The 16,085-nt window shown below is 47.7% G+C and overlaps 2 protein-coding genes across 2 annotated transcripts in view; one reads left to right on the top strand and one right to left on the bottom strand.

The window, feature by feature from the left end:
- Window positions 1-1,204: 1,204 nt before the first annotated feature.
- Window positions 1,205-5,611, bottom strand: LOC143804088 (uncharacterized). Its single transcript, XM_077281825.1, has 6 exons — window positions 4,832-5,611; window positions 4,678-4,752; window positions 3,658-3,853; window positions 3,341-3,503; window positions 2,184-2,554; window positions 1,205-1,230 (listed from the first exon to the last, which is right to left on the bottom strand). Exons 1-6 carry the CDS (start codon window positions 5,024-5,026, stop codon window positions 1,205-1,207), a joined length of 1,026 nt encoding a protein of 341 aa, XP_077137940.1. The 5' UTR covers window positions 5,027-5,611.
- Window positions 5,612-9,772: 4,161 nt separating this feature from the next.
- Window positions 9,773-16,085, top strand: part of LOC143804087 (adhesion G-protein coupled receptor F3-like) — a 93,936-nt gene continuing 87,623 nt past the window's right edge. Inside the window, exons 1-2 of the mRNA XM_077281824.1 lie at window positions 9,773-9,895; window positions 9,940-9,988. Coding sequence (XP_077137939.1) covers window positions 9,773-9,895; window positions 9,940-9,988 — 172 coding nt within the window. The remainder of the gene's footprint in view (window positions 9,896-9,939; window positions 9,989-16,085) is intronic.

Here is a 16,085-nt window from a genome sequence, read left to right as displayed (position 1 = left end):
TCGGCCAACCCCATCGTACTTCTTACTGACTTTATTAAGTTGTTGACACCGTCAGTAGGAAAACAGACATAGTTCTGTTCCCCTGATGATTCAGATGACTGAGACATCCGAATCCACCTCTCCACTCTCTGCTGACGTGTCAGCTTTAGGTGAGGACTTTCTCCTACTCCTTTTTTCCACATTAACAGAGGGGCCCCCTCATAACGACTGCAGCTCCTCCCGAATTATAAGCCGTATGTCATTCATTTTAACAGACTCCTCCTGCTGCAAGGTGTTGATTATACAGGCCTGACACAGCTTTTTAAGATAGGAGTCAGGCAGGGGCTCAGTACATATAGCACATTGTTTATGCTTTGTTTTCCCCGTCCTCTTTGCCTAAAACATAAGCAGAGGAAATACTTATAAGCTCTCTTGAAGCTATACAACACTCACCCAGAAGCACCTGTATCTACCGGTTGCTGGGTCTGCCTGGCCTGGGGTGTGGAACGGGACGATCTCCCTCCTGATTTCACAGTGGAATCACTCCTTTTAGAGTGTCCACCATTCTTATTTCTGGTATCACTACTGGGAATCAGTAGGTCCTCCATAGGGCGCACAGAGACTTCCTCCTGGGACGACATGATAGCGCGCTGTCTGTCCCTGCTCATGTGCCATTTATAGTGTAGGATTTACATACACACACACACCCCCTTCCCCCCTCTTTTTTTTTTTTTTTTATACCTGATCATTGGTGCAGCGTCAGGGGGCATGGAGAAACCGCCAGAGGAAACCAATATGGCGGTTCCCCCGGAAATAGACTGCTGACCTCCTGGGGGCAGGGATCTACTTCCGAGATGCGGCTCCACTGCGCATGCGCCGGCGTCGCAGCCGGCCGGCTTTCCAAGCGCTACCTTTACCCACGTCGCCGCCATACCTGAGGGGCTGGGGAAACAGCTGATGACCACTCCACACACTCCGGAGGGTATCGCCACCTGGGTCCGGAAACCTGCTTCCTTCAGGTAACTCGGTCAGCCCAGACACACCGCATCACCGGCCGTCCCTTACAACGATGTCCCAGCAGGGAGATCGTTGTCCTCCACCGACCATAACAGATGAGGGGGGAACCAACAGGAACGCCCGACTCTGTTCACTCGCTCTGGAGCCCCTGTTGCTCAGCAGAGACGCACAGGCGGCATCCAGGCAAGTTTTCCTCTTGTTATAAGCTTCAGAGAATCTTCTCTGTGGGTTCCCCTTTAGGAACAGGAAACCAACTGAGGAGCGAGGGGGGGCCGCCCCTTTTATCTCTCTGTAGGTTTCCTGTTCCTAGGGGCGGATCCCCTCTCTCAGTGGGTGCTGTCGTGGCGAATAGAAAAAAGGCAAAATAAAAATGGTAAAAATAGTGTCTGACATTGCATATATGAGTTGTTTGAAGCACAAAATATGTGTAGACAACGCACGGTGTGACTTGCCGAGAAGTATACTGGAAAATAAGAGCAAATATTGTTGTATTAAAACCAAAATTTTTTATTGGGGGGAAACAGAAAAAAAAAAGGGGAAATAAACTTAGGGGGTATCAACCTGTGCCACCATGGGGGAATGGTATGTCTCTGGTTGGGAATGGGGAGCGGAAAATGAGGATGATGACGACGACGACGAGGAGGAGGATGTTGACCTATTATAGTCCAGGAGGCTGGATGGCAGGTCTAAACCCTCCGCAGGGTATAATGGGGAGGAAACCGCCACCTCTGTAGGGGAGGGAGGAGGCAACACGAGCCTTTGCGTGGTTCTTGGTTGGCTCTGGCTGCTCCTGCTGCGGCTAGAGCCCCGACGTCTACTTGTTGTTTGTACTGGAGCAGCCAGAGCCTCAGTGCGTGTCCTCTTGCTTTTGTGTTTTCTTTTTTTGCCTCCTGCGGCAGCTCCCCCAGAATGATGGCTGCGGGAGGATGAAGGCCTGGCAGGAGCAGGAGTCGGCGGCACAATGCTATGGTGCCTGTGGTGGCGTCGCTCGGCACTTGGACCAGGGTGGGGTGGCTGGAGTGGCTCTGCAGCAGTAGTCGGAGTCATGCTAGCCAGCGACGGCACTACGGGCAGTGTCGCTGACTGCATGACCCGAGCCTGCTGCAGAGCCCTCACGTAGGCATTGTTGCAGGATTGCATAACCGAAATCTGGAGTTCCGGCATAAGGTGTTCCACCATGCCCTTACCAATAGTACTTAAAAAATGTTTTGCCGGATTCGAGAGCTCGGATTCCATATTTTCAAGGCGTCGTTCGATACTGGACAGACGAGTGTCCATTTTATCGCTCAACGCCTTGAAACAGTTCTGGAAAACCGTGCTCAAATGCAAAAATTCGGGCATGGCTGGCCTGTCCGAGGCCCGCTGGCGCTGTCGGGAATTCCCAAACGAAGGTGCGCCAGAGGCCTCAGGCAGCGGAACACCTGATGGCCCGGCTGCCGGTTCTCCAGATGGTGGTGCAAGCCTGCTGTCGCTGTGGGAGGGCTGTGACGGGTCAGATGGCGATGCATGAAGTTCCGCTTCACAGGGGCGAGCTCGCTCGAGGGTGCTGCTGTGTGTCCTGTGAAAAGATAAGGAAAGAATTAGCCTTCAATTAATTAACTATCACATACGCCAACTCCTGTAATAAAATTAACATTACATGACACATCAAAACATTACAATCCCCTGTCTCTCAGTCTGTGTGGCCTATAATAAATTGCTGATTGTTATCGCCAGCTGACCATTAGGGCTGACGATAACAATCATGGACATACCAACGGCAGAAAATGACTGGTCATTCCCGCTGCCAAAGCCAATGCATACCTCTGTCATCGTTTTCAAAAAAATTTTTAAAAAAAATCTTTCTTGATGCTGCCTATGCCGCCAAATTAGTAAAAAATTTAATGTCAAGAAAAACATTTAAAAAAAAAAAAAAAAGTCACTTTGCTGATCTGATCGCAGGAACGGCCATGACGTTAGGATCATGTGATCCAGACGTCATCATTATTCCTCAGAATCAGAACTACCCTGACTCAGAACGTAACCTGTCATGGACTACAATGACTCACGCCTAACCAAAAAAATTACTAATGGGCTATATACCATTCCACTAGGGTAAAAGGATGGCCAAAATGCTACGATGACTACATGGATGGCCAATACACTATGTTCCTTTGGAAATATACTATGTGTATATGTAGCTAGAACGTGTACTATGTGGCTGCGATATAGTGGCCTGGCAATCTACTATGTGGATGCACAATGTACGTGGCTGGGCAATGTACTATGTGGCTGTGCAATATGCTATGTGTCTGGGCAATGTACTATGTGGCTGTGCAATATGTTATGTGGCCAAAATACTTACTGTCGGCGGGTAAGGACCGGTCTTAGGAACTGGAGTGCCCTGTTATATTTATAGGGCACCGCCTTGGACGCAGCAGCACCACTCCGAGCTTGCTCCTCCGCAGCACGGATCCCCTTATTGAAACGGTCCTTCATGGATCGCCATCTGGTCCTCAACTTTTTCACTGTGAATGTAAAGACAAAAAAATGGTTACATATTTAGCATTTTAAAAGGATAAAACAACCGTGTGCGATGCAAAGTTTAGGCGTTGATCGCATCACACACGGTTGTGTTTATCCTGGCAAGATGGGTCATAGCAGCGTCTCTGCAATACTCACTAAAGTTGCCTTTGGCCTTCGCTGAGGCACTGTCAAAGCCATCCCACAGCGACTTTGCCACCTCTGCCCACAAACGCCTCGACACCACCTGGTCCATGTGCCGGGGGTCACGGCTGTCCCACAACGGGCCACGCTCCTGGATGCTGGAGATCAGGAGGTCCACATCAATACTGTCTCCTTGGGCCCGTTGTGAAACCTAGAAAAATTAGAAAACAAATAGGTTACAAATATGCAAATAATAACAACCACCAGCACCTGGCATGATAGGTACCTCTGCCCTATCCTTTGCCATTTGATGTATGTATATTGATGTTTTCTACACCTGTGTTTTGGAATGTTTGTGTGCAGGGAGTTCAACTTTATTTTACCTTCCCCCAATACTTGCTGCCCTGAAAATCTATAATCTAATTAAAGGCCCCGTCTCACATAGCGATTTACCAACGATCACGACCAGCGATACGACCTGGCCGTGATCGTTGGTAAGTCGTTGTGTGGTCGCTGGGGAGCTGTCACACAGACAGCTCTCTCCAGCGACCAACGATCAGGGGAACGACTTCGGCATCGTTGAAACTGTCTTCAACGATGCCGAAGTCCCCCTGCAGCACCCGGGTAACCAGGGTAAATATCGGGTTACTAAGCGCAGGGCCGCGCTTAGTAACCCGATGTTTACCCTGGTTACCAGTGAAGACATCGCTGGATCGGTGTCACACACACCGATTCAGCGATGTCAGCGGGACCTCAACGACCAAAAAACGGTCCAGGCCATTCCGACACGACCAGCGATCTCACAGCAGGGGCCGGGTCGCTGGTACGTGTCACACATAGCGAGATCGCTACTGAGGTCGCTGTTGCGTCACAAAACTTGTGACTCAGCAGCGATCTCGCTAGCGATCTCGCTATGTGTGACGGGGGCCTAAGCTTAGTAAACATCCCTAGTGAAAGCAGGATGCTCCTCAAATGTAATGTTCCTCACAGCAGGATGCTACTGAAAAAAAAAAGATAAAAAAAAAAAATACTCACTCGCCGGCCTGACGCCACATCTTGGCCCCGATCTCTCTGCTCCCGCTGACTGCCTTCCCCCTCACTTGAAGAAGCCTGGAAAAATTGTATACAAAAATTATTGTCAATGCTACAAATGGCAGCGAATAGTAAGCAAATGGACATAATTACTCACCGCACTCCCCCGCGCCGATTGGCTATGCTCAGAAGAACTTGGCATTCTTGCAAGTTTGTTCTGCAATGAAAAAATGAGCAAAAAATCACATCCAATGCCACATACAATAAAATAGGCCCAAAACATTAAAACAACCACAATTGACTGTTGACTGATAGGACAATGCAAACTCAAAAAGCGACACCACAACGCCATACATTGCAAGAGAATACAATCGAAGAAACAATACAAGAATAGACCCAAACAAAATTAAGCAAAAATAGACACCTATGTAAAAATATCTAAAGCTACAAAATTATAAAAAAAAACTTACAGGAAAAAAAAAGGCACAATGAAATAGCAAACTAATGAACGCCATAATTTACAATTACAACAAGACATGATCCAAAACAACACCATCTGGTGACATCCACCGAAATACATCAGAAAAAGGCGCTAAATAACATTCTAGATAATAAGCAATAAACATTACGGGACAACCGCTGTTACAATATACAGCAACCCAAAAGATAAAACATAGTCAAATAGAAAAGAAAACACAATAAATTTAAAAAAAAAAGGCCACCAACTAAAAAAAAAAATAAAAATAAAGGCCATACTACACACTTGTCAATGGAAACATTCAAGAAAGGAGATACATACGGAAGCCATAGGGAAAACGACGTTAAACCATCATAGTTAAAACCAAAAAAAAAAAAGGGAAAATACAATTGAAAATAGAATGGCATATAGCTGCCCAGAACAATACAATACAAATGAAACATCATAAATGTAGCCCCCCCACCAGCACGAAAAGACACTCAAGTAAAGAAAAAAAACGGACAACAGCATAATAAAACACAGCAAGACATGAGCCAAGAAAATGCCATACGGTTACCCCCAACAATAGAAACCAGAAAAAGACATGCACCAGAAATTTAACATAAAAATCTGCCAAATTAAAGACATTGAACAACCGCATGACACCAGAACAACCCAAAACCAATCCAAAACCAAGCAAGGCCGAAGACAAGAAACGCCATCATATAACGCCAGAAGTACATCAAAACCAGATTAAAAAACACAATTTTTCACTAACAACCCACAGTGCCATAACCGTACAATAGCACAGACCAAACATTGCACAAATTAAATCAAAATCAAAAAATAAAACACAGAATAAAAGTGCAAAGAGAAATATATACTTACAGGTTGTGAAAGCAGGTTTCTCCTCAGTGACTTGTCTTGTCTGATAGCCTTGTGAAAGACAATGCCAAACCCCTTTTTTTCTCTCTATATATAGTGGGTTTTTTTTGTCTAGACAAAGTCTAGACAATGTTTTGCATTTTTTAGTGGAAAACGCATGCGTCGTACAACGCACCACGACGTAAGTACTTGCGTCGTCTGCGTTGTCAATACAAGTCAATGGGAAAAAAGGCGCATCGACGACGCAAACACGACGCAAACACGACGCATGCGTTTTTTACAAAGTCTGCGCCGCCCAAAAAATGCAACATGTTGCGTTAGCAACAAAAAAAAATCCCACTCCCAACGGTGAAGAAGATGGCCGAATATGCCCTTTCTCCAAAGACTCCTTAATATAACTCCGCATGGCGGTATGTTCCGGCACAGACAGGTTGAAAAGTCGGCCCTTAGGGAACTTACAGCCTGGAATCAAGTCAATAGCACAATCACAGTCCCTATGCGGTGGAAGGGAACTGGACTTGGGCTCATCGAATACATCCTGAAAATCAGACAAAAACTCTGGAACTTCAGAAGAGGAGGAAGAGGAGATTGACATCACAGGAACATCATTATGAACCCCCTGACAACCCCAACTAGTCACAGACATAGATTTCCAATCCCACACAGGATTATGTACCTGCAACCACGGGAAACCCCAGCACAATAGCATCATGCAAATTATGCAACACCAGAAAACGACAATCTTCCTGATGGGCTGGCGCCATGCGCATGGTCACCGGTGTCCAAAACTGGGGCTTATTTTTAGCCAAAGGTGTAGCATCAATGCCCCTTAAAGGAATAGGGTTCTGCAAAGACTGCAAGGGAAAACCACAACGCCTGGCAAACTCAAAGTCCATTAAGTTCAAGGCGGCGCCCGAATCTACAAATGCCATGACAGAAAATGATGACAATGAGCAGATCAAGGTCACAGATAACAGAAATTTAGGTGGGGACGGTGGCACCTCAGAGCTCAAGAGTATCCTCAGGTATATTACTTTCTAGCACTTAGTCACTTTACTTGCGTTGTCTGCTTACTTTGCATGGGTGGTATACAGCCCCTTTGCTCCCTACTCGCTGTTTATGCTTCTTTGCACAATTGCTGGTATATTACATTTGAGCATGCACCTTGTATTTTCAATACATGCCTGAGTGATTTTCTGTTCTCGCCTGTGGTGCCATCTACTTCTGGCTTACCGTGTCACATCCCTAATATACTTGTATCTTTTCTGTTTTTTAATGTTCTTTGAATAAACTTTTGCAATTTTATTGGTATTTATGGTGCTTTTCTTTTGTATGATTGTTCATTATCATCGGCACTTTACCTCTACTTATGCACCGTCCCTATTTTGGTGGTGGGTGCAGGCCTTGTTTATTTTGATTTAACAGAAATTTAGGTTGTACAGTTCCGATGGTAACTGAACTAGCGATTCTCTTTGTACGCTTTGGGCAGACTGAAATGACATGAGAAGCATCACCACAGTAATAATACAACCTATTCTGGGGGAGCTCCCTGTATACAGAGACACATGATAAGATCCTGTCTGCAGCCACCACTAGGGGGAGCTCCCTGTATACAGAGATACATGATAAGATCCTGTCTGCAGTCTCCACTAGGGGGAGCTCCCTGTATACAGAGATACATGATAAGATCCTGTCTGCAGCCACCACTAGGGGGAGCTCCCTGTATACAGATATACGTGATAAGATCCTGTCTGCAGCCACCACTAGGGGGAGCTCCCTGTATACAGAGATACATGATAAGATCCTGTCTGCAGTCTCCACTAGGGGGAGCTCCCTGTATACAGAGATACATGATAAGATCCTGTCTGCAGCCACCACTAGGGGGAGCTCCCTGTATACAGATATACGTGATAAGATCCTGTCTGCAGTCACCACTAGGGGGAGCTCCCTGTATAGAGATACATGATAAGATCCTGTCTGCAGTCACCACTAGGGGGAGCTCCCTGTATACAGAGATACATGATAAGATCCTGTCTGCAGCCACCACTAGGGGGAGCTCCCTGTATACAGAGATACATGATAATATCCTGTCTGCAGCCACCACTAGGGGGAGCTCCCTGTATACAGATATATGATAAGATCCTGTTTGCAGCCACCACTAGGGGGAGCTCCCTGTATACAGAGATACATAATGAGATCCTGTCTGCAGTCACCACTAGGGGGAGCTCCCTGTATACAGAGATACATGATAATATCCTGTCTGCAGTCACCACTAGGGGGAGCTCCCTGTATACAGATACATGATAAGATCCTGTTTGCAGCCACCACTAGGGGGAGCTCCCTGTAATGGGATGTGCGCAGCTCCTAATAAACTCTGTCTTCTAGTTGTTGCTGTGTCCCATTAGGTAGAGCAGTTGCGGTCACACTCCAGGACTTATGTTACCTGCAATGTTCCCGCTCTGTAAGATATGGACAGTCACAGTCCTGTCATTAAGATGTTGGTTTTGCAGATGCAAATGATCTGTTAGTTTCCTCGGATATAAAGTGAAGGGTAAATAGAGGGATTTATACAAATCCGTTCTGGAGGTTACAAGTCTTCTCTGGTTTCATTGACTTTTTCTAGATGCAAATGACAGTCATTACCGAGAAAATCCCCGACCTGTGTGTGCCGGTCATCTGGTGCACACGGTGCGGACATCACCCCTCCCCCGCCAGCTCCGGCAGGGGTGTACTAATGATAGGATACAGGTGGGGAACATGGAGTGTCACGATAAAGTTGGCAAGTAAGATGGAGGAATATTTTCTGCACGCACCCATGGCGCTGACACACCGGATATTGTGCGGTTTAAGCCGTGTGGAAGAAAGGTCAGCGCCGGCGCCATTTCATGGAGTCACCGATAGTCCAGAAAACAATATAAGGTCCATATGTCAGATCCATACGGCCCCCGGGTCTTGTCCCCTCTCGAGGCAAAAACAGAAATCAGGAGAGCTCCCACCCCCAAAATACCCCCAGACTCCTTCATATGTTCAAATCAACAGAACCTAATATGGTTGGGCATCATAAAGATAAGAAATGATTATATATTTATTAAATAGCAACAAATATACGGTAAAAACAATGAAAAAGACAGGAGCCTCCAATGATGGGGAGGATACGGCAAAAAATGCCACATAATATACTGCAAGCAGGTAATGGGGCGAGAGTCGAGGCGCCCCCTGAAGAAGCACTACTGCGAAACGGCGCTCATCGGGATTGGGGATGAACGCAGCGACCGCACTGACCCTGATTCCTCCCCTCTAATAGGTATCTAATTCTAATTTCTTTTCTGTATACTTATATTTTTGGATGGGGGTTTTTGGTGGTCTGCAAGTGAGGGGAGGGATCTTTAACATGATGCATATCTTATAGCATCTACTTATATCATCTGGCACTGTCCATTAATGGAAATCTGTTTAGCATTATATCTGCAAATCCCAGTTTTTTAAGCAAATTCCCAGTGGTCACTGGACACAACAGTGCCGGATATATTACCAACCTCCACTCCCCCCATTACCTGCTTACAGTATACGATTTCTCATTGTTGGCCGTTTCCTCCCCTCCATTGGAGGCTCCTGTCTTTTTCATTGTTTTTATGTTTGTTGTTATTTAACAAATATATAAACTTTAGCTTCTTGCTAATCACTTCTGATTTTTACGGCACCCAAACATAATAGAATCTGTTAATTTCAGTACTTTGAAGTGTCCTCAGCCTCACAATGAGGTCTACGGGAATAACCTACAAATATTCATCTGATCTGAGAAGGAAGATTCCCCCATGGGAACAAAGTCGCAGTGGAGCCAAGGAAGAGGACTTAAAAAAGAAAAAAAGTCCTGAAAATGTATTTTAATTTCTCTATATTTCTATTTGTTTGTTTTTTTTCAGGCGGAGATTACAGAGAAAATTCCTGAGAGAAGAATCAGGAAATCGTCAGGTAACGAAGTGACAAAGTTGTGGCCAAAAGTTTTGAGCCCCACACCAACTTTGGATTTTACAATTTGTTTTTTTTCAGTGTTTTTCACTCGTTTAATCCGATGTTTCTATTGTTACAGAAGTTTTTACACTTTTATTGACAAATCCATGAAGTTTCTGTGACAAATCAATACTTCAAGCACTGCCCCTTATTCTCCAGACTCCCGCCCCTTATTCTCCACACTCCCAACCCTTATTCTCCACACTCCTGCCCCTTATTCTCCAGACTCCTGCCCCTTATTCTCCAGACTCCTGCCCCTCATTCTCCACACTCCCGACCCTTATTTCCAGACTCCTGCCCCTTATTCTCCAGATTCCTGCCCCTTATTCTCCACACTCCGGCCCCTTATTCCCCACACTCCCGCCCCTTATTCCCCAAACTCCTGCCCCTTATTCCCCACACTCCTGCCCATTATTCTCCACACTCCGGCCCCTTATTCTCCACACTCCTGCCCCTTATTCCCCAAACTCCTGACCCTTATTCTCCAGACTCCTGACCCTTATTCTCCAGACTCCTGCCCTTTATTCTCCAGATTCCTGCCCCTTATTCTCCACACTCCTGCCCCTTATTCCCCAAACTCCTGCCCCTTATTCCCCACACTCCTGCCCATTAGTCTCCACACTCCTGCCCCTTATTCTCCAGACTTCTGCCCCTTATTCTCCACACTTCTGCCCCTTATTCCCCACACTTTTGCCCCTATTCTCCACACTCCTGCCCATTATTCTCCACAATCCTGCCCCTTATTCTCCAGGCTTCTGCCCATTATTCTCCAGGCTTCTGCCCCTTATTCTCCACACTTCTGCCCCTTATTCTCCACACTTCTGCCCCTTATTCCCCACACTTTTGCCCCTATTCTCCACACTCCTGCCCCTTATTCTCCACACTCCTGCCCCTTTTTCTCCAGACTTCTGACCCTTATTCTCCAGACTTCTGCCCCTTATTCCCCACACTCCTGCCCCTTATTCTCCAGGCTTCTGCTCCTTATTCTCCACACTTCTGACCCTTATTCTCTACTCTCCTGCCCCTTATTCCCCAGATTTCTGCCCCTTATTCTCCAGACTCCTGCCCCTTATTCTCCAGACTCCTGCCCCTTATTCTCCACTTTCCTGCCCCTTATTCCCCAGACCTCTGCCCCTTATTCTCCAGACTCCTGCCCCTTATTCTCCAGACTCTTGTCCTTTATTCCCCAGACTTCTGCTCCTTACTCCCCAGACTTCTGCCCCTTATTCTCCAGACTTCTGCCCCTTATTCTCCACACTCCTGCCCCTTATTCTCCACACTCCTGCCCCTTATTCCCCAGACTTCTGCCCCTTATTCTCCAGACTCCTGCCCCTTATTCTCCACACTCCTGCCCCTTATTCCCCAGACCTCTGCCCCTTATTCTCCAGACTCCTGTCCCTTATTCTCCAGACTCCTGCCCCATATTCTCCACACTCCTGCCCCTTATTCTCCACACTCCTGCCCCTTATTCTCCAGACTTCTGACCATTATTCTCCAGACTCCTGCCCCTTATTCTCCACACTCCTGCCCCTTATTCCCCAGACCTCTGCCCCTTATTCTCCAGACTCCTGCCCCTTATTCTCCATACTCTTGTCCCTTACTCCCCAGACTTCTGCTCCTTATTCCCCAGACTTCTGCCCCTTATTCTCCAGATTCCTTCCCTGTTATGACCTGGTGGGTAGGAGCACCCGAAGTGACCTGATGGTTAAAACAGAAAACCTGGGACAAGCTCTGAGGGAGTGGTAACTCTACTGACCGCAATCCCTAATCCTATCACACACACTAGAAATAGCCGTGGAGCGTACCTAACTCTCCCTAGACGCCTCTTCACAGCCTAAGAGCTAACTACCCCTAAAGATAGAAATAATAGCCTACCTTGCCTCAGAGAAATTCCCCAAAGTAAAGGTAGCCCCCCACAAATATTAACTGTGAGTTAAGAGGGAAGTGACAAACACAGGAATGAAACAGATATTAGCAAAGGAGGCCGAAACTTCTCTAGAAAGACAGAGGATAGGAAAGGGAACTATGCGGTCAGTATAAAAAACTACAAAAACCACGCAGAGTGTGCAAAAAGACCTCCACACCGACTCACGGTGTGGAGGTGCAGCTCTGCACCCCCAGAGCTTCCAGCTAGCAAGGAAATATCATAATAGCAGGCTGGACTGAAACATAACATGTACTGAAAAATATATTAAAAAAACCAATGAACAGCAAATGATTAGCAAGGACTTAGCTTCTGCTGGAGTAGTCAGGTCATCTGAGAATTCCAAGAGAGATCTGAACCAGTACTGAGACATTGACAGCTGGCATGGACTAATGACCTGGGCAGAGTTAAATAGGGAAGCGAGCAGAAGCAATAAACGAGGGCAGCTGAGAAAGCCAACCTCAAAGATCAGCAGTTCCACTCAAAGCCACCAGAGGGTGTCCAAGGACAGAACTCACCAAAGTACCATTCACGGCCACAGGAGGGAGCCCGAGAACGGAATTCACAACACTTCCCCTTATTCTCCACACTCCTGCCCCTTATTCTCCACACTCCTGCCCCTTATTCTCCACACTCCAGCCCCTTATTCCCCACACTCCAGCCCCTTATTCCCCAGACTTCTGCCCCTTATTCTCCAGACTCCTGCCCCTTATTCTCCAGACTTCTGCCCCTTATTCTCCACACTCCTGCCCCTTATTCTCCAGACTCCTGCCCCTTATTCTCCAGACTCCTGCCCCTTATTCTCCACACTTCTGCCCCTTATTCCCGAGACTTCTGCCCCTTATTCTCCAGACTCCTTCCCCTTATTCTCCACAATCCTGCCCCTTATTCTGCACACTCCTGCCCCTTATTCCCCAGACTCCTGCCCCTTATTCTCCAGACTCCTGCCCCTTATTCTCCAGACTCCTGCCCCTTATTCTCCAGACTCCTGCCCCTTATTCTCCACACTTCTGCCCCTTATTCTCCACACTTCTGCCCCTTATTCTCCACACTCCTGCTCTTTACTCTCCAGACTCCTGCCCCTAATTCTCCAGACTCCTGCCCCTTATTCTCCAGCCTCCTGCCCCTTATTCTCCAGCCTCCTGCCCCTTATTCTCCACACTCCTGCCCCTTATTCCTCAGACTCCTGCTCCTTATACTCCACACTCCTGCACCTTATTCTCCAGACTCCTGCCCCTTGTTCTCCACAATCCTGCCCCTTATTCTCCACACTCCTGCCCCTTATTCCTCAGACTCCTGCTCCTTATACTCCACACTCCTGCACCTTATTCTCCAGACTCCTGCCCCTTATTCTCCAGCCTCCTGCCCCTTATTCTCCACACTCCTGCCCCTTATTCCTCAGACTCCTGCTCCTTATACTCCACACTCCTGCACCTTATTCTCCAGACTCCTGCCCCTTATTCTTCACACTCCTGCCCCTTATTCTCCAGACCCCTGCCCCTTATTCTCCACACTTCTGCCCCTTATTCTCCACACTGCTGCCCCTTATTCTCCACACTCCTGCCCCTTATTCTCCACACTCCTGCCCCTTATTCCCCACACTCCTGCCCCTTATTCTCCAGACTCACGCCTCTTATTCTCCACACTCCTGCCCCTTATTCTCCACACTCCTGCCCCTTATTCTCCAGACTCCTGCCCCTTATTATCCACAATCCTGCCCCTTATTCTCCACACTCCCGCCCCTTATTCTCCACACTCCCGCCCCTTATTCTCCACACTCCTGCCCCTTATTCTCCACACTTCTTCCCCTTATTCTCCACACTCCTGCCCCTTATTATCCACACTCCTGCCCATTATTCTCCACAATCCTGCCCCTTATTCTCCACACTCCTGCCCCTTATTCTCCACACTCCTGCCCCTTATTCTCCACACTTCTTCCCCTTATTCTCCACACTCCTGCCCCTTATTCTCCAGACTTCTACCCCTTATTCTTCAGACTCCGGCCCCTTATTCTCCACACTCCTGCCCCTTATTCCCCACACTTTGTCCCTTCATCCCGGCAGCTGGATATCGGCTTCTGGCAGATCCTATTCTTGTCTCATCACAGCTCTGAGTAATCACAATTTCTGAGGGGTTTTGTCTCTGATTTATGTTTTTGAAATGTTTGTAATTGTACTCCAGCAACCATACACAACTTCAGACTAAAAGATTGGAAAACACTTTAAAGGCAAAATTTTAAAACCAAAATTGTTCTCTGTAACTTCTGTTCTGATAGTTTACATTATGAAAAACTTGGGCTTCAGATGAAAAACTCCCTGGGATGATTGGTCAAATTAAGGACCTCACCTTTAATAATACATCATGTTTTTTAATAAACGCAGTAAAACTATTGTTATGTTACCGCCGGTCTCACCTTACCTCTCTGTGGCGTCCCGGCGCGTTCCTCCTCACTCCCGGTCTTCTGCTCTTCCTGCTTGCTCGGCTCCTGCTCCTTCTCGGGCACACGCGCGCTCTGCTTTCCACGGCGCATGCGCACACATCGCCCGGTGATCCTGGCCTGTCTTCTGCGCCGCTCTGTGACCCCGACCCAGAAGGTATGTCTTCGCTCCCTTTATCAGGCTGCCTCTTCCTCTTGGCGGTGCCTGATGGTCATTTGTGTTCTGCAAGTGAATCTGGCTCCACGTCTCCTCTGCATTCCTTCCTGTCTCCTTGCTCGCCGCTCATTTCCAGTTTGCTGTATTCCATAGCTAATTCTGGTCTTCTCCATTGCTTCCCCTTTAGGTTCCTTTCTCCAGTTTCCTCCATCTTGTTCCGTTTTCCAGTGTCCTTGTCTGCCTGCCTTTCTCCGTTCCCCCTTCCTTGTCCGTGTTTTGTATCCAGCTTGTCTACCCTAGACCTCCTCCTTCTGGTTCCTGTTCCCGTGTTTCTCCTTCCGTATTTTCATGCCTTCCCTGTCTCAGTCTCCTCATTATTCCTTACCGATTCCTATCAGTAGCCTCTTGTCGGTTCCCCCGTACCAGCTACCGTGGCGATAGTCTCCCTCGGGCCTGCCCCTAATGCTCCCTGTATAGGGGGTGGTTCACTTGGTCAGCTCGCCCGTGGGAGGTTCGTTGTCTTGGTCCAGTGGGTCCACTCTTTAGTCTCCACGGTTAACCCTCACAGTACCATCAGGCCATGGACCCCGCTGGTACTCCTTTTTCCGCTCAGAAAGAGCTTGGGGTTCTTCGGGAAAACCAGACCAGGATCATGGCCTTTTTAAAAGCCATGGAGTCCCGCTTATCCGCGTTACAGCCCTCTGATCCTGCGAACGTGTCCCAGATGGCAAGTCTCTAGCAAGAGCTTGTTCAGCAACGCGACACCCAGGGTCACACACTTAATTACATTGCTTCTGTGGATAATCGTCTGCTTGCCTTGCAGACGTCCGCTTCGGCTTCCGTTCCCACTCCACATCCGCAACCTCGCCTGGCCAAACCTCCACGCTATAGTGGAGATCCCAAGTTATGTCATGGATTTTTGAATCAGTGCCAACTACACTTTGAGCTTTTGCCGCAACTATACCCCACTGATCGGGCTAAGGTGGCTTTTGTTGTGTCACACCTGGAAGGCGAGGCTTTGTCCTGGGTGAACCCACTTTGGGAACGGGACGATCCTTTAGTTTCCCAACTAGCTAATTTTTTGGAAACTTTCCGTAAGGTGTTCGATGAGCCCGGACGCTTGGCCTCTACCACTGAGTCCCTTTTTAATCTTCATCAAGGCTCTCTCTCTGTCGGACAGTACGCCTTTCAATTTCGTACTTTATCATCTGAGCTAGGATGGAACAACGAGGCCTTGGTAGGAGCTTTTTGGCGAGGCCTCTCTCCTCGGATTAAGGACGAGCTGGCGGGTCGTGACACTCCAACGTCGTTGGAGGATCTTATATCTCTAGCTATTCGCATCGATCTTCGTTTCCAGGAACGGCTCCGTGAAACAGCTAGAGAAAGAAGATTGTCTCGTCTATCTTCGGCTTCTTCCAGTACTCCCTCTTTGAGATTGGTCCCTTCGCCTCCGGCTTCCGCTCCTGAACCCATGCAGGTGGATCGTCTTCGTCCAGCAGAACTACACCGCAAAGAGAGAATCGCTCAAGGTCTCTGCTTC

This window comes from Ranitomeya variabilis, chromosome 2, assembly GCF_051348905.1.
Source record: "Ranitomeya variabilis isolate aRanVar5 chromosome 2, aRanVar5.hap1, whole genome shotgun sequence".
Classification (NCBI taxonomy): domain Eukaryota; kingdom Metazoa; phylum Chordata; class Amphibia; order Anura; family Dendrobatidae; genus Ranitomeya; species Ranitomeya variabilis.
Note: the sequence above shows the minus strand (reverse complement) of the source record. Positions and strands in the feature narration are given on the sequence as shown.

Excerpts from the sequence above, each read along its gene's own strand:
- LOC143804088 (XM_077281825.1), bottom strand. The coding sequence starts at position 5,026 with ATGGCGTTGTGGTGTCGCTTTTTGAGTTTGCATTGTCCTATCAGTCAA. Across the intron at positions 4,753-4,831 it reads AATCGGCGCGGGGGAGTGCG|GCTTCTTCAAGTGAGGGGGA; the intron begins GTGAGTAATTAT and ends CAATTTTTCCAG. Across the intron at positions 3,854-4,677 it reads ATGTGGCGTCAGGCCGGCGA|GTTTCACAACGGGCCCAAGG; the intron begins GTGAGTATTTTT and ends TAATTTTTCTAG.